Source organism: Protopterus annectens, chromosome 3.part1 (assembly GCF_019279795.1).
Source record: "Protopterus annectens isolate FY-2018-M chromosome 3.part1, PAN1.0, whole genome shotgun sequence".
Taxonomy (NCBI): Eukaryota; Metazoa; Chordata; order Ceratodontiformes; family Protopteridae; genus Protopterus; species Protopterus annectens.
Window position 1 is genome coordinate 1,378,854,928 of NC_056732.1, and position 24,996 is coordinate 1,378,879,923.

General features: G+C 40.6%; 1 protein-coding gene across 1 annotated transcript in view; it reads left to right on the forward strand.

The window, feature by feature from the left end:
- OPLAH (5-oxoprolinase, ATP-hydrolysing) overlaps nt 1–24,996 on the forward strand; it is a 1,902,532-nt gene that overhangs the window by 1,315,239 nt on the left and 562,297 nt on the right. Inside the window, exons 15-16 of the mRNA XM_044067415.1 lie at nt 4,091–4,203; nt 17,625–17,776. Coding sequence (XP_043923350.1) covers nt 4,091–4,203; nt 17,625–17,776 — 265 coding nt within the window. The remainder of the gene's footprint in view (nt 1–4,090; nt 4,204–17,624; nt 17,777–24,996) is intronic.

Below are 24,996 nucleotides of genomic sequence, written 5' to 3' on the forward strand. Positions count from 1 at the left end.
CACTGGGAGTTTTAGTTAGACTTACTGCCCATAATTCTAAGAAAAATTCTTGCCAGCAAGGGCAGCTGTGTAGCAATAGACTGAAATAGAATTACTACATGTCAAATCTAGTCCTGAGAAAGAATCTCCTTTCTTGACCTTTGTCCAGCCAGGATCCCACTGACATAATTAATAGCCTTAGAGAATTTAGAAAGAGAATTGCTAAAATCAAGCCTTTAAATATGCAGTCTCGAGACTAGTCCTGAATGACACAGTTTTCCAGATTTGGATAAATGTGAATGCTTTGACTCTTCAATCCTATTCAAGAAGGAATCAGATATTTGGTAAATAGACAGGGAGCAATGACTTGACTGAAAGAACCAAAAGTACCTTTGACCCTCTTGACACTTGTGTATAAATATACTTTTGTATTCTCTTATGTAATGTACATTCACTTTTATTGGTCCCTATGTCTAATTTATTTTTTAAAAATATGTATTCTTACGTACTTATTTGTTTTCAATTTACAGAATGCTGTAGTGGAGCTTTTCTCCCCAGGCCTCTACTGAAAATGGACATATATCCAGTTAGACTAGCCTGGTCAACAAATGTAAAATAAAATAAATAAATAAAATAAGCCAGTTCTAATGTCAATATTTAAGCTTTTGAAGCTTGGCTACCATCTTGAATTTTGGGATTTTATTTGCTTATTGGGTATGAGCTGAAAGGTCTGAAACTGGTTTCCGTAGACCGTTGTACTCGTGACACAAAAACAAATCTGGAATAATCAGTCACTTTACAGTGAGAATGTCCTAATAGTTTCTGACTTACTATGTAAACATCCAAAGCATTTGGAGACATTAAACTTGGAGAATGTTCCATTTTTTGTTGCTTCCTGTGCAACATCTTGAAAAATAAGTTTTGCTGTGGACCACCAAAACCCTGATATACATGGAAGGACCAGTGAGAGAGATTCATTACTATTTCTGTCTTTTACTCTTTCAGGTTTCCTAGGCCACAGTTTTATGAAAGTCTTGTACCATTTCTGTAGGAATAAGGTTATAATTCCCACTTTACTCGCCTGTTGCTTTTGGGAAGGTAAATCTGTAAGGAGGAAGATAATTGAGGTCCCATCTCCAGAAGCTGAGGTGGAGGAGATGGAACATTTTTAGAGGAACTTTGCTTAATTTTTTCTTATTTCATTTAAGAGATTTTAGGATAGGGCTGTCGCTTTAACCAGCCCTGCCACCAGAAAATAACCACATATGCTGCTGCAGAGGAACAGAAAACAGTGTTAATTAACACATGCAAAGAAGTCATGTTAGTTGTAAGTGGATGTTTAACGGCTTGATGTCCTTCCACATCACTGTTGCAGTATTCTTTAACCAAGGGATCTCCTGCCAAGGATAGCCCTACAGTGAGTCAGTATACAAAAGCCTTTAGTGCTAGTATGACCAAACACTATTTAATTTGTTCTGTGTTACTTAGTAAACTTAGGAGTGAAGTTAGAAATGCGAGAGACACAAACACATATAGAACACTGCTGAAAACTAAGGGGCTGGTGAAGCATTCATACTATCTAGTTATAACAACCACAAGACTTATGAAGTGAATAACTCCTCCACATTTTCCTTCAACAAAAGATAATTTTCCATTTGAAAATAATAGTTTGAAGTACAAAACAATGTCTGTATTCATTACTAGAAGAGTCCAGAAGAGGACTGGACTCCCAGTCAAACAATAAAATAAAACATTCAAGACACAGTGTGGCTGCATTGTGAATAATGGGCTTTTCAACAGAAACACTTTAAAGAAGTGTCTGACAAAAATGAAAAAAAAAGAAGAAAAAGGAAAAAGATAATCTTGAGTGCTGTTTTAATTTTATTTATTTATCTAGCAATAGCCGTAGTGACCACTGGGTGTAGATCAGGTAACATTGAGTTCAATATTTAGCACTTCTAAAAAACTGAGGACAGTCTAGATTCCAGGACAGAAAATATAGTTTACACGTGATGACTCAGACTAGAAAAAGAACAGATGTACAAAAATCTACTTTAACTTGTGTACCTGCAGTTCTAGCAATATCACATTTAACTAATGTATTTGAAACAGAACATGGTGTGGACTTCATTGCAAATGTAGAAAAAATTGTAAAAGAATAGCCTCACAGCATTAAACACAATTTATGTGGAAAGGACTTCTGTTCTTTTAGAAATAAAGGAAGGGTTCTTATACAAGACTTAAGTTCAGAAATTCTTTGGGCAGATACTTTGGCAACCAAGTACAACTTCCAGGGAAGGAATCTTGTATTTCCAGAGTTTTAAGTGGGTCAGACATGGAGTCAGACTTTTGAAATAAAATTTAAGTCCCATCCTGAAGTCAGAACTTAAAGATTCTGGTATTAGTGTCAAGGTGACAGGACCATGGAGTTGGCCAGACAGCTGTGATGTGATGCGCTGTGAACTTATCTACATCTAAAATGTTACACAAATGTCTGCACCTTGCTGTGCAGATGACAGTACTGTTTCCCGAGTGCCTTGTGCATTCATGATGTGTTCTGTCCCATAATGTTCAACATGGGGTTTCTTCCTGTCACTTCCAATGTTCTTCTCAGTGACAAATGTTTAAACCTTTTATAATGACATCTTTAGAAGGACAACAATATCACACACACTAGGTAAAAAAACAGAAAGGAGACTGTGCATTTACTTCTTTTTAGCTCATACAATTTCTGACTTCCAACAATCCAAATAAAAAAGTTGTCATCTCTTGGCATTTGGCTAAGATCAGGATACTTTTAGAACTCTGATGCAGATTTTTTTTCAGATTTGTAGTATCCTGGGTTGTCTTAATTAACCTATCTTTTCTTTGGCATGTTCACATTCTAAAAAAGCTGTAACAATTCCTGGTTTATTCTTAGGATATTTGCCTTCAATTTTTCAGGCTTGTCTGACAGTCATGTTCAGAAGGCAGTGCTTACTATTAGTGATGTACATGTTTCAGTACCTTGTCTTTGTTCAATTCTAAATTGCTGAAGTCAGCAATACAGTAAAGGGCAATATGGTGCATACTTTTGCAAAGCCTATTTGTTTTTTCGTTGTCCTGTTTCCCCTTCATTGTTGGCCAACCATCTTCCCTCCTGTACCCCAGGTGGCACATTTATTCCTCATAGGTGAGAGTCAGTCACAGCAACTGCCACGCAAGCAGCCTTCAGGGTGTCTTCTGGATGGGACTGAAAAGAGCTTCTTGAGGAAAAGTCCCTAACCACACCCCTTCAGCAGGGTGATGCATGACACAAATCACCCTGGGGGCTACAGCACCTTTCCATGTGATTGCATGCTTCTTTGCACCTGTTGTGAAGGCTACAACCATATGGCAGCTTGGTGAGGCAATCACATGTTCCCAAGTCACATTTCCATCTGCTGCCTGTCTTGAAAGGAAGATGAAACAGTTCACCTCCATCCTCCCACACCAGCTGCAGCAGTTGCCTGGACTGCTTACTGAACCCATATCACCTGGATGTAATCATGGCTTCATGGAGCTGGTTAAAACCATATGGATTTCTTTGAGATACTGGAATTTAATTTAGTGCTTCTTGATTGGCTACCTTTCTAAAGGGTTCTATAATCTGACTTTCTGTGAAATGTTCCATATTATTTTGACATTACTCATTTTGTGCAAGTCTGACAAGTTATCCTTGAAGACTGCATCTGTTAATGCCACAGACACTTGTTTTCTAAATAGCCTGTCTTCCATGCTGTTGTATGGCAGTTGAACATCAATTGGGCTTTCTCTGAAGTTATTATCTCACATTTTGTTTTCCATTTGCATCCTCTCTATATATGGAGTGGTGATGTGTCTGGCTTTTACCATTAGCTGGAATGGATATTGTGCAGTGCAAAATAGTTATTTAGTTATAATAATGTCAGCTTCCAAGATTAAAAGTTTTCCATAGAGGCCTAATGCCATTGATATTAATCCAAAATGCAGATCTGAGAGAGTTATTTCTGAAAGTGAAAGAACTGTAGCTGTCTTTATTTCTGTGTTACTCTGTTTTGATACTGTTTTGCAAGGCTTCTCCTGACTTACCATGTTCATCTTTGGCATACAGATGACAAAGTGTTACTTTGAGAATGGTTACTTGGACACCAATGTGTACTTCCTGGAGGATCTGACTTGTGACCATATAATACCTGGCCCTGCCATCATCATCGACAAGAACAGGTATAGTAACATGGTTGTAGTAGCTAAGCTGTGCCAGTTTTCTTAATATTTTTCCTGTATATTGAATTATGTTTACTATTTGCATTCATTTTTGTTACTTATAATGTCTCTGTCACTTTTGCTAAATTTCCATGTCCCCTCTGAAAATGGGCCTAGCCAAGCAGGGTTAACCCAGTCAACAGATAAGTACGCACATACAAACAGAAAGAATTAATGTTGTTGTGAACACAAGTTTTCCTTTTTGCAGTGAGCTGTAACCAGTTTTTATCTGATCTGCAGATTGCATAAGAGATTGCTGGTATTTGTTTTATTTCATTTTTCAGCAGTCCAGTATTTATGCAGATTTGTTGACCTAGAGGGTATCCCATGACCAAACTTTACTGATTTCCCTTCATGGATATTTGACTGATCATAAATCCATCCTAGCAAAGTTGTTATGGTTATCACGGATCCCCTCAAGTACTGCTGCAGTAGCAATACATGGTTGTGTATTGAAGTAAAGAAAGGACTGCATTCTTAATGTGCACTGTGCAAGAACCAGAAGACTTTGCATAAATAGTTGCAAGTAATTATCTCTCAGGATGATAGCTTGTATTATTTTTCACTAAAACAATCCCAGAAGTCCCTTTCTTGGGCAGTTAAATGTAATATTGTTCTTATTTCAGAATGTTCTTGTGGCAGATGCTTTTCATCATAGACAGTAACTTCCGGTCTTCATATTCCTGCTTGTATTATATTAACTTACCTTTAATTTCTCTATAAACTGGCTAAAATTTCTCTTAAAGTATTAAATCATCTTTGTATAACTTCTTATCTTTTCTTTATCAATGTTTTCATATTATGTGTAATTTGGTATAATTATTTAAAATGTATATATTTTTGTATTTTTTAAACTGTAAAATTATTGTTCTTAAAATGTTTTGTAATACTTTGGAGCTTTTCTCTCTATGCCTCCTCTGAAAATGGGCTCCTACCCAGTCAGACTTTCCTGGCAATCATATATCAGTAAAATAAATAAATAAATGTTAATTTACATTATAGCCTAAATGCAGAGTCCAGATCATTATTTGGCAGAGCTTATTCCATTAAGCTTCCCTTCCCCCACTTTTGGCAACATTTTTTTGGGTACATGAAAATGTGGTTTACACTCTCACTGGAGTGCTTTCCCTATCATTGCTGGCTTTACACTCACCTAGTTGCATACATTGCTTGGGGCTTTTGCTACCTCACTGCTGCCAGCTAAAACTATTGTATGGGACGTAAGGCCATTTCATACACTGCCTGCTATAACGTAGCATCACTTAGAACATCTGAGTCATTAGATGTACTTATTCTCTATCACTTGCAGAAATGAGCAGTGTTGTTATTTCGTATCTTCTGTAAAACTAAGTGTGCACATAAAAATAGCAGTGGCATTGGCTCAACAGATAGCATGCCCATGGATATGCCCATGCCACACTCCAACTTAATCCCCTCTCCACCCTCTCTCTTTTTGCACAACTCCTTAAGATTCTCTCTGCTGCCTTGGACTGTGCATCTTCTGTGGTATTCTCCATAACCCCTTCTGTTACTCTCTCCATGCATTATAGACAACCTAAACTAAAAGAAATAATAGCTACATCTCAACTCGCATAGAATTCTCCTGCCATGTATTACTCTCTGTATCTGATCTCTTTTACCTTCCATTATAAGCTAGTTACTATATATTTTAAATGTTTTACTCACTTGAACTTTTAATATACTGTATTACACACTCTGAAATGTCTTTAACTTGTTCTGCACAGTTACTTGTTGTGGCCCTAGTAACTTGCAATATGTACTTGAAATGTATACATTTTTGCCCTTTCTTTGTAACCTGCAAGTTGTAAATTCAAATGTAACTAATTTGTTTTGGAGCTTTTCTCCCCGGATCTCCACTGAAAATGGGCTCTTCTGGCCCAGTGGACTTCCCCGGTCATCAAACTTAAATAAATGTTGTTGTCTTTTGGCTTTTCCCGGTTAGGGGTCGCCACAGCAGAACTCCAGTCCACTAATGATTGGCAGTATATTTTTATGTGCCGAGTTGCCAGCTCTGACGCACAACCTTCAACGAAGGTATGCCCATTCACGCATGTCTCCACATAGAAGACGCTCTAGCTGAGAATCGAACAGGACAGCATCTTACTGTGAGGCGACAATGCTACCGCAGCACCACCACCTCATGTAAATAAATAAATAAGTAGAATGCTCACCTTTACTACTGGATGATCAAAAATCTGTGGTTTCTATTCTCACCCCAGTTAATTGCATTCATTTACCATTACTGACACTGCTTTGCAGTATGGGAGAGGGGGCTGCATTCCTGAGTGTTCCATCATTCGGATGAAATGTTAAACTGAGGTTCAATTTGCCTGACTTCATGGTAGCTTGAGTGGATGTAGAAAATCCCATGGTAGTTAGCAAAAAAAGTAGGGGAAGATGGTAAATGTTGGAGTATTGCTGACATATGGGAGCATCCTGCAAAGGATGTCATATGTCTTGCCAGTGTTTCAAGGCTTGGGTACCTTCCTCTTGCACCTTTTGTCTGCCTCATAACCCAGGCATGAGAGACCATGCAGGTGCATAAGGGATATATGGGCACAAAGTTCCTCAAACTTTCTTGCCAGCAGCCTGAACGGGGGGACTACTTTTTTGGTTGGGTCTTTCAGATTCCATTGCAAGTGGGCAGATAAGTATCCCTACTGGGGACCCTCCAAGATCCTTCCATACATCCTAATGTTGCATCTATTGAATCTGACAACTCTACTAAACTTTTGCAATTTTCTAATGCTTTGCCAAATTATGTACAGCAGAGCTATGAACAGGTATAGAAGTAAAGTTACACCTCTGCTACACTTTCTTTCTGAACCATTAACTACTAGACTCATAAGATTAAGATTTTTTTGTCCGTTTTGAGTAATGTAAACATGTTAATGTCTGATCTAGTCTTGTCTCACCTAAACTCTGCTACTCCAGTTGCTAGGCACTCTGTTAAATGTAATTATGCTTCTGCTACTGGGTCTGTGTTAAGGAGATATTCTTGGTTAAGGTTATAGTCTTTACCTGAAGACATCAAGTGCAGTTAGTTGGATATATCTTTGGACAGAAAAAAAAATCTCTTTGGTCCAGTAGCTTCTGAAATTGTTAGAAATCTGCAAGAAAATTAAAGATTATGCAGGATGTCAAGCAGATTTCCTGTCTTCTATCCCAAAATTCCAAAGTAAATCTCCATCTAAGGTCAGGTCAGTTTTTCATAAAGGTGAGTCACCTCGGTAAAAAAGGGGAAATGTTCTCTAAAAAGAAGTACCAAGAGAAGTTGAAATCTAATTTCTAAGAACCAAAGGGTTCCTTTTCTGGCAAATCATCTTGCTCTTGCCCATCATTAACCCCCCCTTTCTACTTCGGCCAATTCCCACTTTCTCTTTCAAAGAAACTTTCAGTGCTCTTTCTGGAGTAGAGACTGATAACTTCAGATCAATGGGTTCTCAACATCATCAAGAAAGGCTGCACATTAAATGGCTTTTCCTTCCAACCCATTGTGGATTTCCTCAAGAGCCCCAAACTTAGAACATCTGGTTTTGCCAGTTCGCCAATAATTATTTCTTCAAGGAACCATATGTTCCCCACCACCAGGAAAGACAAGGCTTCCATTCAACACACTTCCTGGTTCCAAGAAAAGAGGGTACCTGGAGGCCCATTCTGGGATTATCAGTCTTCAACACCTTTTTAGCTTTGTGAAAATTCAGGACGCTGTCCCTCCAAACCCTTTTTCCAGTGATCCTTCCACAAGCTTTATAGAAACTTTGAACCTCAAGGAAGCCCATCTTCCTAGTTTTCTTTATCCAGATCATAGAAATTTTTTTGAGATTCTGTACCTTACAGTTTCATTTTTGTCTTCTTTACCTTTTCATCTTTTCACAGCTCCAAGGATGTTTACCAGATATCTAGCTCTGTCAGTCTAGTGTAGGCTCCAGACTTGTCCATATCTACTCTTACCAAAATGGTTTTCTTCTTCAGGGGACAAGTTCCTCCAAGATCTCAAGGTTTTGTGGATCTCTTCCTTCATTTAGGTTTCACCCTAAACTTGAAAAAAATCTGTCCTACAACCCTGTCAAGATCCAGACTTCCTATGGTACCATCTAGACATTAGTTTTATTGCAGATTTTTTTCTCAGGACAAAATGCATTTTCTGATCTCCTGCTTCCAGTGTTTCCTTCATCTAGAACTGACTTCTGCAAGAGATATACTGAGAGCCGTGGGGTCATGGTTTCAGCCATATCAGTTATTCCTTTTGCCAGACTTCATATGGAAAGATGCAGTGGTATCTCAAGTCAGGTTGCCACAACACTGTCACCCCTGAATTCCCAATTCCTTTCTTATCCTTCATGAAGAAGGAATTCCTTTGGTGGACCAACTAGATGTCACAGAATCCAGGACTGCCCTTTTTGGACCCCTCTCCCACCAAGTAGTTCCCATGAATGTTTCAGATCTGGCTTCAGGAGCTTGCTCTTTAAACATAAAAGTCCAAAGTGCATGGTCATGGTTAGACAGGGCCAGCCACATAAATGTTAAGGAAATGAAAGCAATGATCCTGTCTCTGCATCATCTCTGATCTCCTGGAATCCATTGTATCCTCACAGACAGTACCACAATAAAGTGGTACATCATCAAGCAAGGAGGATCAAAATCTTATATCTGCAAACTTGCTGTGACAAGCCTTGAAGACAGCCATTCACTGTAATCTTTCTTTCAGGCAGTGTATGTTCTCCCAGAAATTAATTCTGTATAAGACTACCTGAGCAAATCAAAGGCAGACTCTCAGGAATGGATTCTCAACAGAGAGAGAATCCTACAGATTATCCATCATTGGCGACATCTCCATATAAATCTGTCTACACTCTGAACAGGCGCTTCCTGGTATTCGGCTTTAGAGTTCCATGCCCAGAGGCTTGGCTAAAGGATAAGGAAATTCCTTTATGCTTTTCCTGCATTTCCTCTCATTCCATAAGTGCTTCTCAGACTCAAGAGGGACAGCCCAAAGATGCCAGTGTTGATCCTCTTTTTGTCCAGACAGGCATTGGTTCTTCCTACTTTTTCATCTGGCCAAGGGCAATCGCCACTAGTTACTCCACAAGATGGTCTTGCTCACACAACATATGGGCTCTGTCATTCATCCAGACCTACAAAACGCAAGTGTGAGTTTGGATGATAGAAGTTTGATAACCATTCAGGCTCCTGTTTCCTGAGGATGTACTTCAGGTCTTACAGGAGGCTAGAAAACCTGCAACAAAAAATCTTATATTTCCAAATGGAAGAAGTTTTCTGTTTGGTGGCAAAAGAAAGCACAGGATCCTTATCAAATAAACAGTATTATTATTTAAACGAGTGTTCCTACTATTCTTGCCTGTCTTTGTGAGCTGCTGAATTCTTGACTGACGTATTCTTCAGTTAAAGTACATTTAACAGTTATATCCACCTGTTTACCAAAAGATTCACCTCTTTCTGCATATTTTCAGGTCAATTTTTTAAAAGGCATCCATTACCTTAGGCCACCAAGAAAACCTACTCCACCTTTGTGGGACCTGCAGTATGTCTTAGAGAAGTCAACCGTGGCTACTTTTGAACTGGCCTCTTCTACCTGTCTAAAAGTCTCTAGATGAAAGACTGCTAGTGGCCCTTACTTCAGCAAAAAGTTTCTGTGTTGAAAGCCCTTATGGCTTGTTCTCCTTTTCTGACTTTTCACAAGGTCGGAGTGTCCCTGAAGACTACCCTTCCTTTATCCCTAAGGTTGTCACTGAAATGTCCTTGAATCATTCCAGCAACTTACCTACTTTCTTCCCCAGCCATCAAAACAAGGGCGAAAGAAAGAATTCTACATTTGCTGGACATTCATAGCTAGCTTAGATTAAATCTAGACAAATCTAAAGTAATCAGGAAATCTGATCAGCTATTTATCTTTTATCAGGGTAAATAGATGTCTGACCTTGTTTTCAAACAGACTGTCTCCAAGTTGATTTCCTTAGCTACATTTTTCTGTTATTCCTTTCGTGAAAACACCTTTCCAGGAAATATCAGACTTCATTATACCAGAGCTGCTGCCTCTTTCAGTGTTTTCTTTTTCAAGAGTTTGGATTTAAAACCATTTTAGAAGCAGCCACTTGATCTTTCATTCATACATTCACTAAACATTCTAATGTTAATGCCATGCCTGGGTTCAGAACGTTTTTTTTACCAGGTCTGTCCTGCTAGAGATACTGGATTTCAGTTCGATGTCTAAGTCGTCTTCCCAGGTAATATAAAAGGTTTGGTTGATTCTTCTCATGTCAGCAATACTACAGCAGTGATTACATGAAGGACATATTACAGTCGTGTAAGAGGTTAACATAACACTAGCTGTTCAAATTGATCACTGTTGCAGTATCTGTACCCTGAGGAACGTCATGCCCATGTGTTCCTTATGTACCCTCATGCTTTCTCATACCTGAGTCTTGAGGCAGATGTTCATCAAGAAAGGAAGGTGCCCAAACTTTAGTGTACTGGCCAGATGTACAGCATCCTTGGTAGAATACTCCCATATATCATCAGTACTGCAACAGTGATCAGTTCAGGCATGTACTGTTATGGTAAGTTCTTACACAGCTGTACTTTCCTTATTTTCTTGAACAAATTTCCTCTGGTCAATATGAATACCACTTAGGGTCTACCCTGAAAAGAGGCTGTCGGCATGTTGGAACTAACTGGTCAACAAAGGTTGGCTAATTAAGTGAATAAGTAAATAAAAGTCTGACTAGCTCTTCTTTGTTGTGACTTTCTCTTAACATACTCCCTGTCAGAAATTACTCTAACAAGGAGAAACTGGTATAATGGGGGATGTGTCTTGACCAGAGCACTTTTATGCTTCTGGGAGAGTGATGTGTACAACGTCTGGTGCTTTCCTGGCTGAAACATATGATGTTTCATTGTTGCAGTCATCACACTTTGGTTATTTGCCTGCAGGTAGCCCTCAGTCAGCCCGAATACCAGAGACTTAGTATTTCTGCGTCAGTTGCTGTCGCTTCAGTACTGACGTCAGGTCAGGGGTTTAAAAACAGGTAGCTGACGCCATTACATCAGTCTTTCTTGCCAAGGAGCCCGAAGCAGAAGCAGTTTGCACGAGTGCCAGTCGGCCGCTACCTGAGTTTTCGTTTCCGAATTGAATCATCCTGAAATCTTCTAAAGCTAAGTACCCCGTTGGGGATGCTTTTTTCTTGCTCTAACTGATGTCAGAAAAAGTTAACAATTGTCTCTCCTGTGGAAAGCAAATACCACACCAAGATTTCCATTCTTACTGCGTTACCTGTTTAGGCCCAGACCACGACGTACCTCGCTGTCAGTTTTGTGCTTTGTTCATCGCCCGAACTATTCATCGTTGGGCTCTTATTGTCGCTAAATACATTCGCTCTCAATCTCTGTATTCCGAAATGGCTTCGTTAAGCCATCCGACTACCGATCTTCCGAAAAAACGTAAGGATAAAGATAGAGACAGACCACACAGGTCCAAAACTGCCTTTGACGCTTCTGTTAAGCTAGTTGCCAGTTCATCGGTACTCAGTGAGGCGCTTTTGCAGTCTCTGATGCCCGCTTCAATGGATTCACAGGCCGCTACCGAGACCCATTCGGAGTCCGGTATGCCACAATACTCTTCATTGACTGTGGAACCTGCAGGTGTCTCTACCATGGATGGGTCCAGAGCTGCTGTGCAGGCACCGGCTTCTGAGGAAGTTCTTTGCATTATCGATATTCGACACAAACCATTGACTTCTTTCACATCTTCAGTTCTGTCTAAAACTACTGAGTTTCTAAGGCCAAGAGTACGAGCTATGACTAAAAAAACGACAACCCAAACTCTAGCACCTGCTTCCTTGCCACAACATCAAATGCTTAAAATGGCAGAAGTTCTGATTATGCTGATTAGTGGAAGCAAGCCTTCTCCTGCTAAGAGTAAAACAGACTTGTCCCCAGCAGCTTTAACTGACCAAGAGTCCGACGACTCTGAGGTTTCTGAATATGAAGACATGCCTTTATATGCTTATGATGATTCAGATGCAGAGGACCCCATTCCCTCTGCTTCCCCTCCAAAGGATTTTTCTGTTGGTGAAACCCTGCATACTTTAAGAGAGCATTTTCACTGGGAATGCCAGGATTATCCTCTGTCTGAAAAGAGACTTAGAGGATTTTTAGATTTGCCACAACATAGACCTTTAGCTATCCCTCCTGTTCTGGATGTTGTGGATGATGTCTTTATGGAATCCAGTCTAACTCCTGATACTTTATCCCCTGCTCCAAGGAAACCAGACAGGTACTACAGAGTCCCTGACTCTCTCAAATTTCTTTTCAAAAATCCTACTGCTGACCCAGAGGTCATTTTCCAGGGGCCTAAAGGTATAAAAGCAACTACAGCTAAGAATCCTACCCCTTTGGACAGGGATTCCTGAGCTTTAGACAGATGGGGTAAAAAAGTATACACCTCTGCAACTCTCGCCATTAGGGCATTGGATTGCCAGTTTCTCATGCTGAAATACCAGCAACATATTATGGAACTTATTAAACAAAAAGTATCTACTTTTACAGACTGTGCAGAAAATAAAGAATTACAGGAGCTTATGCATTCTGCAAACCAAGTCAGCAAGCATACCTTGCAATGTGGCTTTGATGCCCTAGAAGCATCTTGCAGGGCAGCAGTCACTGGTTCTGTACTAAGAAGGCATGCTTGGCTTAAGGAGCAGACTTTGCCAGATCGTGTCAAATCAAAATTACTAGACGCTCCTTTGAACAAGGACAATCTGTTTGGCACCAAAGCAGAAGAGGTTCTAAAAAAGATGGAAGAAAAAGCTAAGTCTATGCAGACAGTCAATGATTTTTTGCAAGTGCAGCCTCCTAGATTCAGTAGGCATTGTCCATCAAAACATTGGTCCTTTCCAGCCCCCTCAAGGCCATCTCAAACTAGACCTAGGGGAAACAGACCCCCCCCCAGATTACAGTTTCAGGTTATGCAGAGATCTACGCCATGGAGTACCTCCACTTCTAAAACAGGGAGTGCTAGGCCACCCCCTTACGGAAATAATTCACAATGACTTCTCAACTCCACTCCTCACCTCTTCCCCAAGTGCTCGTGCCCATAGGAGGAAAACTTGCCCATCATGCAAAAAACTGGATCTCCATCACCAAAGATCGATGGGTCCTCAACATTGCATCCCAGGGGTACAGATTTTACTTCCACTCACTGCCAACCCCAAAAGGATTACCAGACCTTCCTCCAAACCAGGGGGAAGAGTCACAAAACCAAGTTTAATCCCTGCTCTCCTTAAGGGCTATTCAGCCTGTTCCTGCAGAAAAGATAGGTCAAGGGTTTTATTCCAGACTTTTCCTGGTACCCAGAGAAGAGGGCACTTGTCACCCAATCCTAGATCTCTCAATTCTAAACACCTTCCTGGTGGTACCAAAATTCAAAATGCTCACCCTTCAGCAGCTTCTTCCTATGCTGTCCAAAGATGCCTGGTTAGCCACCCTAGACCTAAAAGAAGCCTATTTGCACATCCCTATCAGGGACTCATGCAGGAAATACCTCCGTTTCAGGGTAGGATCTATGCATTATCAGTTCTCTGCACTTCCCTTTGGCTTATCCACTGCTCCCAGAGTCTTCACAAAATGCCTGACTCCAGCCATTGCCTATTGCAGACAGAGAAGAATTCAAATTTACTCTTACTTGGACGATTTCCTGATTCAGGCAGATAGTCAGGTAAAGCTTTTGCAGCACCTGACATTTGTAAAGAACTGTCTAACCTCCCTGGGGTACACCTGTCAATGAAAATAAATCAAAACTAGTCCCCAGTCAAAAGATTGTATTCCAGGGAGCAAGCTTGGACACAGCTTCCCAAATGGCATTCCTTACTCCAGAAAATCAAGCCTATCTAACAGGCTACTTCACTCAAATGGCCACCAGAACCCAGTTATTCACAAGGCAAATCCTTCAGGTCCTAGGGTTCATACCTCTTGCATTCTACTAATTTCATGTGCCAGACTGCATATGAGGAAGCTTCAATGGTACTTAAAAAGTCTTTGGTGCCAACATTCTCAGGACCTGGAAACCGTCATACCTGTCATACCTTGTCTAAGGACAGAGTTTCTTTGGTGGGCACACCGCCCAGACCCTAACCACAGATGCATCAGACTATGCCTGGGGGGCACATCTGGATGACAAGTGCATTCAGGGCTCTGGAGCCCAAGTCAAATTAATCTGCACATCAACCAAAAAGATATGCTAGCTGTTCAGCATGCTCTGACAGCTTTCAGATCCCTGCTCTCACCAGTGCCCCTGCTAATAAAGACAGACAACACCACAGTTATGTGGTACATCAGCAAGCAGGGGGGAACCCACTCTTGCCCACTCTGCAGGCTAGCCATGGCCCTGTGAAACACGGCCTTGGACAAGCATATTCATCTGCAAGCTCAATTCCTGCCAGCAAACAAAACTCTGTGGCAGATGACTTAAGCAGAAATCTCCTAGACCCACACACATGGCAATTAGTCCCCAGCACTTTCAGCCTTCTAAAGCAGAAATGGGGGACCCCGGAGGTGGTTCTTTTTGTCTCCCCCTAAAATTACCAGCTCAGCAAGTTCTGCACCAGGACACTTCACAGCAAGGCTTGAAATGTGGATGCCCTATCCTTCCAGTGGGTAAGCCTCTCAATCTGTGCATCTTCTCACAAGAATATTACTCATGATAAGACAGGACAGACCAAGGGCAATCCTGATTGCCTCGGACTGGCCACGCCAGCACTGGTACCCACTACTGCGCAGTCTGTCACCGGTGCCACCATGGCACCTACCCCAGATCCCAACCCTCCTCACTTAGCAGGAGGGACAGATCTTGCATCCGCAACTGCAAACCATGAATCCTGCAGCCTGGCTTATTCCTTGAATTCTCCCCCAGTGACCAGCCTAAGCAAGCAGGTGCTGGACGTCATTCTTGAAGCCAGAAGACCCAGTACAAGGAAATCTTATGCTGATAAGTGGAAAAGGTATTGTTCCTGGAGTCAATCTAAAGGAGAGGACACAGCACTGCCCTCCTTATCCAGGATTACCTAACAGATCTAGTCCACAAAGGCCTATCCTTCTCTTCCATTAAGATCCATGCCTCTGCCATCTCGGCTCATTACAACACTGAGCCACCTCTCTTCTCTCACCCTACCATCAAACAGTTTCTGAGAGGGACAAACAACTTAAGGCCACCCAGGAGAGCCCCCACCCCTGCTTGGGACCTTAACTTTGTACTGGAAAAGCTCACGCTACCTCCCTTTGAGCCTGCAGCATCAGCAGAGTTAAAATTCCTCTCTTGGAAAACAGCCTTGCTTCTGGCCATCACTTCAGCTAGAAGAGTGTCTGAGCTACAAGCACTTAATGGCTGTGGAACCCGTCATTATTTTTCATGCTGACAGGGTCTCCCTCAGGACTAACCCTTCCTTTATGCCTAAAGTGGTGTCCAGTGTAGCTCTCAACCAATTTATCCATTTGCCAACCTTCTTCCCTAATCCTCAAAATAAAGGGGAAAAGATCCTGAACTCCTTAGATGTGCACAGACAGCTCAGATTCTACCTTGATAGGACTGAGACCTTCAGGAAATCTGACCAGTTACTAGTCAGTTTTGCTCCAGGGGCAGAGGGCAAGGCCATTTCAAAACAATTTTCAAATGGAGAGCACACTCTATCCATTTCTGCTACAAACACCATGGGAAACCAACCCCTCAGGGGGTCAGAACGCATTCCACTAGAGCAACTTCTACCTCCACAGCATTCCTTAGGGGAGTCCCTATCAGGGACATTCTGGAAGCTGCTACCTGGAGTTCTGTTCACACCTTCACCAAACATTACCACCTGCCTATCTTTTCCAAATCCAGGAGAAGTTTTGCAACAGCAGTCCTGCAGGGCATACTAGCCAGCCCCAACTCTTCTTGACTGCCTCCACCCATTCTTCAGCTTTGGGAATCAACCCAAGTGTGATGACTGCAACAGTGAAACACGAAGAACATAGTACAGTTGTGTACACTTACCATAAATGTAGATATTGGAGTGGTTTCACTGTTGCAGCCCTGGTTTCCCACCCTCCAGCCCCCTTGTCTCTCTCTTTTTCTCTCTCTCCTCTCTATGTCTATTACTCATCCCTTACAGGGCTATTGGTATTTACTTTTTACTGGTGGTGTTTTTCCCACCATAACTTAGCTCCCTGCTTGAGGGGCTCCTGACATTTGGAGCAAGAAAAAACTAATGTAATGGCATCGGCTACCTGTTTTAATACCCCTGACATCAGTACTGAAGCAGCAGCAACCGATGCAGAAATACTAAGTCTCTGGTATTCGGGCCGACTGAGGGGCTACCTGCAGGCAGATAACCCAAGTGTGATGACTACAACAGTGAATACACTCGAACATCTACATTTATGTTAAGTGTACACAACTGTACTTCTTTTATGAAAATAATGTGATCTACACAATTTTTTCAGTTGTATACTCACATGCAAACACGCACACATATGTATATCTCATTTGAGGTTCAAACTACTGTTCGTAATATACTGTATGTCATATAATGTGGCATAGTGTAGTGTACTCTTAATATTACAATTTTTGCTCTCCAATATTTTGTTGAAAATGGGTTATTAAGTTAAAATAGACAAAATACATTGCTTTGAAAATTTTAGAATGTACATTAACTTACTGACAGTAAAAATATATTTCACAGTCCACTGCAGTAAAGGTTACTGTTGCTGGTTGACCATGACAGTATACTGTGGCAACAGTTAGTTTTATGCTGATGCTTTTGCAGGGAGGCGCTCCCCCCTGTCTCTCAAACCACAATCTCTTGGTTGACGTCACACTAACTCTGCAAAAAATGTCTCTTCAGTTGGTGCATGGGTACGGGGAGGAAAAAAAAGTACTGAGTAATATTTTTTTTTTGTTTTACGATATACTATTACAGTAAGTTATAACTGTGAGAAGGTGTGAGTATGAAGTCTAGATTTTGCAAGCTTAACCTTACTACTCTTGGAAGACGTGACATTTGCCACTTGTCTGCTGACTTCATGTTCTCTTTGTTACCTCCAGACTGAAATATGTGGATGCAGCAAATACTCTGTATTGATGTTTTATTCCTTTCCTTAAGAAGGTTGCATGTTGCTTATGGCATCCAGTGCTCTCTATGTGTTATGAGATTACTAGATAACTCTGCCTGAGAATCTGTATTATTATTTTCAGTGTGGTACTATGTAATTGTGATATGTCACTGAATAAAGATGATTTTCAGGATGCTTATCTCATTACCTTGCATAGAGTGGACTTGTTTTTTTACCTTTTCTCCTCCTCCTTTCAGCACTATCTTGGTGGAGCCAGAGTGCACAGCTACTATCACTGAATTTGGTGACATTCAAATCTGTGTTGACAGAGAGAAGATTCCAGTCATTGGTACAGAGCTAGATACTATTCAGCTGTCCATCTTCTCTCACCGTTTCATGAGTATTGCAGGTAAGAGCACACCTCTCAACCTGCAGACATTGAAAATATGGACAAAGGTCCTTGAAATGTAGGGGCATCTAGCCAAAAGTGTGGCATCAAATTAGCATAAAATATGAATACCCAGTAGCACATAACTCTTCCCATTTCCATTAGGAATGTTAAACTACCCAGAAACGCATGTGTAAAAAACAGAGTAACAAGAACGATGAAATAATGCAAGCACAGTATCAACGACTTTACTGAACTGCATTGGGAAGTTCTTCCACACAAGATCATTTATTTTACTTTAAAAAAAGAAATGTAAGACGTGTGTCCTCTTTCTTTAAATTACTCTTCTGTGTAGTAGACTGCTTCAAAAATCATGTGTAATTGGAGTGTTTCATAAAATTAGGTGAAACTGTAAATCAAGACTAAAAATAGGGACATACTTCCAAAAATAGGTATAAGCATGTACGGGGTAAATCACAAGCCTGAAAATAGGAACATTCCTCCTGAATGTCAACAGTTGAGAGGGCTGGTCAAGATGTGCAGTGAAAAATGCAGAAAATGAATTTAAAATGATTTAAACTGACATAAATTGTTAGATGACCTTAAGCGCAGATGAAATGTACTTTTTATGCTGTCTAGCTTTAAAACATCACTTATTTTCTTAAAAGTTCATCTTCTATGATTATGCAAATGAGCATGAGTATATACATCTTTGCTTTTGTCACACTAAGTCCGAGTGGTGTTTTGAACAATAACTCATCTTTTTAGTGGACTGGAAAACTTGAGAACCTTTAGTACCAGAGCAAAGATCTGAGACACTTTTGTATTTTTGATAATATTTTTGATGACTATGGTGAACCCAGGACTTTTTGATATGTAGTCAGTTTTCCTAAGAAAGCACATTCAAAAAAGATAAAAATTTATTTAACAGTGACTTGTTAGAGAAATATGTAGACCTACTGATTCACACAGGACTATAGGTAATAAAAAATGCACTTGGCAAGTTTATAGAGGATGCAGGAGACCTCATGTACAGATGGGAACAAAATTCCTTGGAATAACCCTGAAATGGTTGCATATTCTTTTAGAGAGGGGTTGTAATTAGCAACAGATTTCAGTCACTAAAATTTTAGCCCTACTAGTGTAAATTTTGGAAAAAGCTTCATTTATATTATTTGCCAAATCCAGAATCAAATTCCAGAATCCACTGCAGATGCAGCCTGTTTTAAAAGGTGCTAGTTCAGATAAACACTGAAAGTTAAAATTAAATAAAACTGACTTTCCTCAAAACAAAAGGTTCCCATGAAACTATGGTTTCATCAGTGAAATGTCAGGATGTAAACATCTGAGAGATCAGCAGTGTCAGAACCATCAGCAGCACGGTGAGATGCACCAGCAGTCTGACAATGCAGAGCAGTGTGGCATTATTCCATGCAGGTGAGAGACAAGAAGCAGAGTCCAAGTAGTTAATTTAAATGATTTTACCAATGGAACACAGTGGGCTAATGCATTCATGTGTTTAGGAGCTTTTAATAGTCAGCCTTTTTGTTGCAACACAGCAAAAACTCTAGAAAGAACAGCAGTAACCATACTAGGTGGAAGTAGAAAATGATACTTACATTTCATATCCAGATGGTGAATCTAATAATTTTATTCATTTGTTGACCAAAAACACCCACTGGATACAAAATTCCTTTTTCAGGGGTGTACTAGGATTACTGCCTGGATAAATGACTTGATCAGAGGCACGCTGATGGAGGTGAAAGGATTCAAACTGTGTACTCTAGACTACTGACTTTCACTACTTTATACTAACTGCCAGAAAAAACAACCTTGCAAGTAAAAATGTTAACTACACTACCATTGTAGTAACCTCACCTTGAGTATGTCTTAAACAGGGGCTCATATTTATCCTACCTTCCACCCTCAGGTAGTCAGAAGTTCTGCAGTGACTCGCAGCTTGGGTTTCATTATGTGATGTTTGTAACAGCTACCTTCAGCACACCTAAAGTAAAATGCCTTTCTAAGTTGTAAGTAGCCCAGGTGCACAGTAGTCTAACTTCATACAAACTTCGCTAACATTTTTGGACTTAGCATACATTTGTCCTTATCTACCACATCCCAGTAAAACAAGTTTTAATTCTATTCCTGACACTCTGAATGGCTTCTCTGATAAAACAGACTTGGTGGCAGTGAAGGAATTAACGTACCTACAGGATCTCCATACCTTATTGCACAGTACAATCAGGCCAGTTCAGTCAACGTTTCAGTACAGATGACTGCTCAGTAGTAGTTAAGGAACTGTACATTTAAACCCACTGTAAAATTTAACCAAGCAGAATAAGTCCTAACTTTGGGCATAGAACCAAGAAGCTTTTGAAAGCCTAGACTTAAAATTACTTCAGATGGGCAGATTTTAAGTGGGTTTTCCCGTGATTAAGATTCCATCCATCCACAACCCCTTTTTCCCATTTTTTGCACATGGGGTTGGGGTGTCAGTTCAACAGTGACAATCATCTAGAGCCAAGATTTACACTGCCAAGTAGCTAGCTATGCTACAGTAGTTCTTCCACACCACACACTAGCACCTGTGGCCAGTTTAGAGTATCCAGTCCACTTACTGCGTGTTTTTGAAATGTAGGAGAAAAATGAAGCACCCGGAAGAAAACTACATGAACACAGGGAGGACATGCAGACTCTGCACAGAAGGCAGCTTGACTGAGAATCAAATCAGGGAACCTCTTGCTGTGAAGTGACAACAGTATCTGCTGCGCCACTAATATTCTCTGTAATCTCAAAAGGCATGTGATACTAATTCCAATGTTAAGTTATGACACAGTACAAAGGGTGGTGAACTTCCAACAGACACAAAGCAATTTTAATTGCTAAATAAGGCAACAACAACAAAAAGCTTAGATGGAATTTCATGGTCAGACTTCAGTTAATAACAAAAGGATATCAGTAGATCCTAAAGAAAAGCAGCCACTATGTTGTTTCTACAAGTTATAAGCAGAATCTAGAAGTGAATAAGCTTTGCTGCAGACAGTGTAATTAGGCAGACTGTGTTAGCTCAAAGCATTCTTCCATGGAGTAGGAAGGTTGTATGACTTACCTCCTCTTCTTTACTTTCCTTACTCCCATATTTCACTAACACAGTCATGTGTTCCCTTATTATTTCGTACCTTGCATATACTGGTCACAGCTGGATTAACTTTCCTTAAGGAAAAAAATTCCACCACTCACTGTGTGTGTGTGTGTAAGTGTGTGTGCGTGTGCGTGTGCGTGTGTGTGTGTGTGTGTGTGTGTGTGTGTGTGTGTGTGTGCGTGCGTGCGTGTGTGTGTGTGTGTGTGTGTGTGTGTGTGTGCATGTGTGTGTGCATGTGTGTGCGTGTGTGTGTGTGTGTGTGTGTGTGTGTATATATATATATATATATATATATATATAATGTATGGATTCACTTTATAACCTCGAATTACTGAAATGTCGAATTTCAGTATCTCGAGGCTATAATGCCGAATGTTAAAAATAGTGAAAGCTCATAATCGCGAATTCGAATATATGTCGAATTCGCGGTAATGACCTTACGCTGTGTAATGTCCGGGATTGTGTTTTGATGGTGCGCGGTGCCGTGTGTGGATGTAGGTGTTATGTCAAGTAAGTGCTTTCTAAGGGGTGTGAGTGGGAGTTAGCGTGTGTGTGAGTGTGCGGATGTGTTTGATGTGTGTGTGAGGGGTCGGAGAATGTGCTTGTGTGAGTCGGCTTCTGTTTTGTGTTTCTGCGAGCTCGGAGTTAGTATATATAAGTAGGGGTGGGGGTGCAGGGGCTTGCCTGCTTATGTGTGTATGAGTTGTGTATGTATGTAGTTTTGTTTGTTTTTGTTGTGATGTGGGTGTTGTGGTGTATGTGTAGTATTGTGTGTGCGGTTTTTTCGGTGTTTTGACTTTCGCGGTTTTTTTGTGTCGGTGTTTTGTGGATTCGGTTTTATAATCTCGAGATACTGAAATTTGACATTTCAGTAATTCGAGGTTATAAAGTGATTTTATATATATATATATATATATATATATATATATATATATATATATATATATATGGGTCTACTTTCATAGACCGAAGCGCCACGTCACCGACACCCAGAAGACCGAGACGGAACGACCGAACAGGTAGGTTACCGAAAACGCGATATCCCGACGGCTGAGAGACCGACAACGGCAGCGTGTGAGCGCGATACGGTAAGTGTGCGAAAGTGAAAGATGTAGTATTGGGGAGCGGACAGGTAAGTGTACGATAGTGAGGGATTTTAGGATAGGGTGTGGGAAAGGTGAGTGTGCGGTGGTGTCGGACTAAGGGTTCCAGTGAGGTAAGTGTGTGGAAGTGACGTAGCGCAGTGTAGGGTAGTGTTGAGTGTGTCAGTGTTAGAATGCGGTGGAGTGAGTGTGCGATAGTGACGGGCTGCATGTTTTAGGGTGGGTTAAGTGAGTTAGGGTTAGGGTGCAGGTAGGGTAAGTGCGGTAGTGACGGTGTTGAGGTTTAGGGGTGGGTTAAGTGAGTTAGGGTTAGGGTGCAGGTAGGGTGAGTATGCGATAGTGACGGTGTTGAGGTTTAGAGGTGTGTTAAGTGAGTTAGGGTTAGGTGCGGGTTGGGTAAGTGTGCGGTAGTGTCGGACGTTAGGGTTAGGGTTTAGGTTAAGGTTAGTGGATATGTTGTTGTGTGCAATGTGTAGTTGGCGTTTTTTGTGTCGGTGTTGTGGTGTTCGGTATGTTGAATTGTTGGTGTGGTGTGTTTTCGGTTGTTTGGGGTCGGGAACATGTGTGTCGGCGATTCGTACGTTCGGTCTATGAAAGTAGACCCATATATATATATATATATATATATATATATATATATATATATATATATATATATACACACACACACACACACACACACACACACACACACACACACACACACACACACATACACACTTTGCCCCTATATATTTTGGTGCTTTACCTGTGAAACTCCTTGCATATTTCTTTACCTCTTGAAACAGAGTGGTATCAAAATGAATCTAGGGAGGCACAGAGTCTTAATTTGTCTGACTGACAAAGATACCAAAAGACTACCACACTGAGGACATTTGGGACGGGTCACATCTTCAGTGGCTGGATACTCTGAAATGACTGAAACAAGTGAATTATGTCAGAAACAAGAAGTTTAAAGAAAAGTGCTAGGATTACTGGAAAAAAGTGCCTCTTCCTTCAATCCAGTGTAGCTTCAAGATGACGTGTTTAACAATGGCTGTAAATTCTAATAAATACCACTGCAGATTGTATTATATTACGTGAGGTTACGATGACAAGATACTAAATCTAACCCACAACATATAGATGCAAAATTAGAGTGATGCAGAAAGTAGAGCTCAAAACATGTTACAGTTCCTAAATGAGTACAGAACTCACTTCAAGCAAACATCTGTAGTAGCCTATTTCCACATCATGCTGTGGCTTTTTTTCAGTACATGCAGCTGAAACTACACAATCCACATAATCTCAGCATAGTACATGCTACCACCCTCATTCCCTTTATGGGTTCCTGGAGAGATACTGCGAAGTACCTAATATAGTAAGCACCACAGGCCAGATATCCACTTGAAAGCATTAGTCAATCTGAAGTATAGCTATTCTCTATACATACTGAACAGTTTTAATAGACACAGCTTTGGAAGAAGTAGCCTGGAAGTGTGGATTCAGGTCTTTGCACAGAATAAGGATCATCCAGGGTTCTGAGAGGAAGGGAGACATAGCACCATTGGCACCACCTTTTATCCATAACCTGGGAATATGACATGGTATCAAATATGATTTAGGTAATAAAAATGAACTTTACTGATGCTGGTTGTTAAATGGGGATTGTCCTTTCCCCTGAGCTTATGTCATGTTGGGAGTGATAGGGGTTAAGGGGGCACTGCCATCACACTGAGCAGGGCATTGTTGCTCTCCACAAAAAAATTATTTTCAAACAGTTTTGAACTGTTTTTGCATTCATAGTGGAATTCAATTTAAATTATTTTGACTGGACAATCTGATACCTATTAACTTACATCATGTCCATGTAAACTGCCATATGATCATTCCACACATCCATTATCTCCTTCAGTTTGTAGTTCCATCATCACAATTTCTGCCATCAGATCCCTATAATCTCTCTGATCCAGTGGTCTACACAACATCCCATATGCAACTTTTTGCTGATGATACTACATCCTGTAACCAGTGACTCAGTCTCCCTACTGCTCCCCTTGATGGGCCTAATCACTACTCTTTTACTTAAGTTAAATTTGTTTTATGGAGTGAAGCACTGGTCCTGTCTGTCACTGATTTGGCATACAGTTCTAATTCATATCTACTTTCCTTAACCCTGCAGGACACAGTTTCTTGCTGGCAGTTCTAAGGTATATCAACAACTGTACATTTTCTAAAACCTATCTGAATTGTTTATTCACAGGTTCATAGGTAGGTGCTAGGCTAGCTACCCTTGTGGACCATTTTAAGTGTAGCCACGGTTAAGGAAAACACCTTAACCTTATGCCAACCCGTAACCCCAGTTCACACTCACCACTGTTTGCCGGAACTTATTTTTGATTCAGTGCTACCACCATTTAAACAGAGTGCCTTTGAATTAATTTATCTTTTGTTACCTTTCACAATATTTTAGCAAACTCTGTCTAGCTGGTCTACGGTTTATCTTTAGTACAGAGTTACCTGGTTGCACATTTTACCTAGACCTCTCAGCTGTCCCATTTAGGAAGAATGTTCCTATTTTCAGGCCTGATTTACCCCTGTACATGATTGTACCTATTTTTGGAGGTATGTCCCTATTCTCAGTCCTGTTTTAACCTTAAACCTAATTTTCTGAAACCTTCGCATTACACATGATTTTTGCAGCAGTATAGTACACAGAAGAGTAATTTAAAGAAAGAGGACATGTCTTCTTTCTTCTTTTTTCAGAAGTAAAAATAAATGATCTTATATGGAAGAATTGCCAGTTAACACCCTGTCTTTGACCAGTGTGTGAACACTGGAGAAACTTTTAGTATTTTTTTTTTTCTGGGGTCAGGGGAGTTATTGCTGCATTTTCTAAGTACTGAAGTATGATTGGTTAAAACTTCAGTTGTTCTTTCATTGGTTCCTTTGATTTCAATATTTGCTTTATATCACATGGAGCTTTGCTTGGTGCAGTGAAATGGGATCGGCAC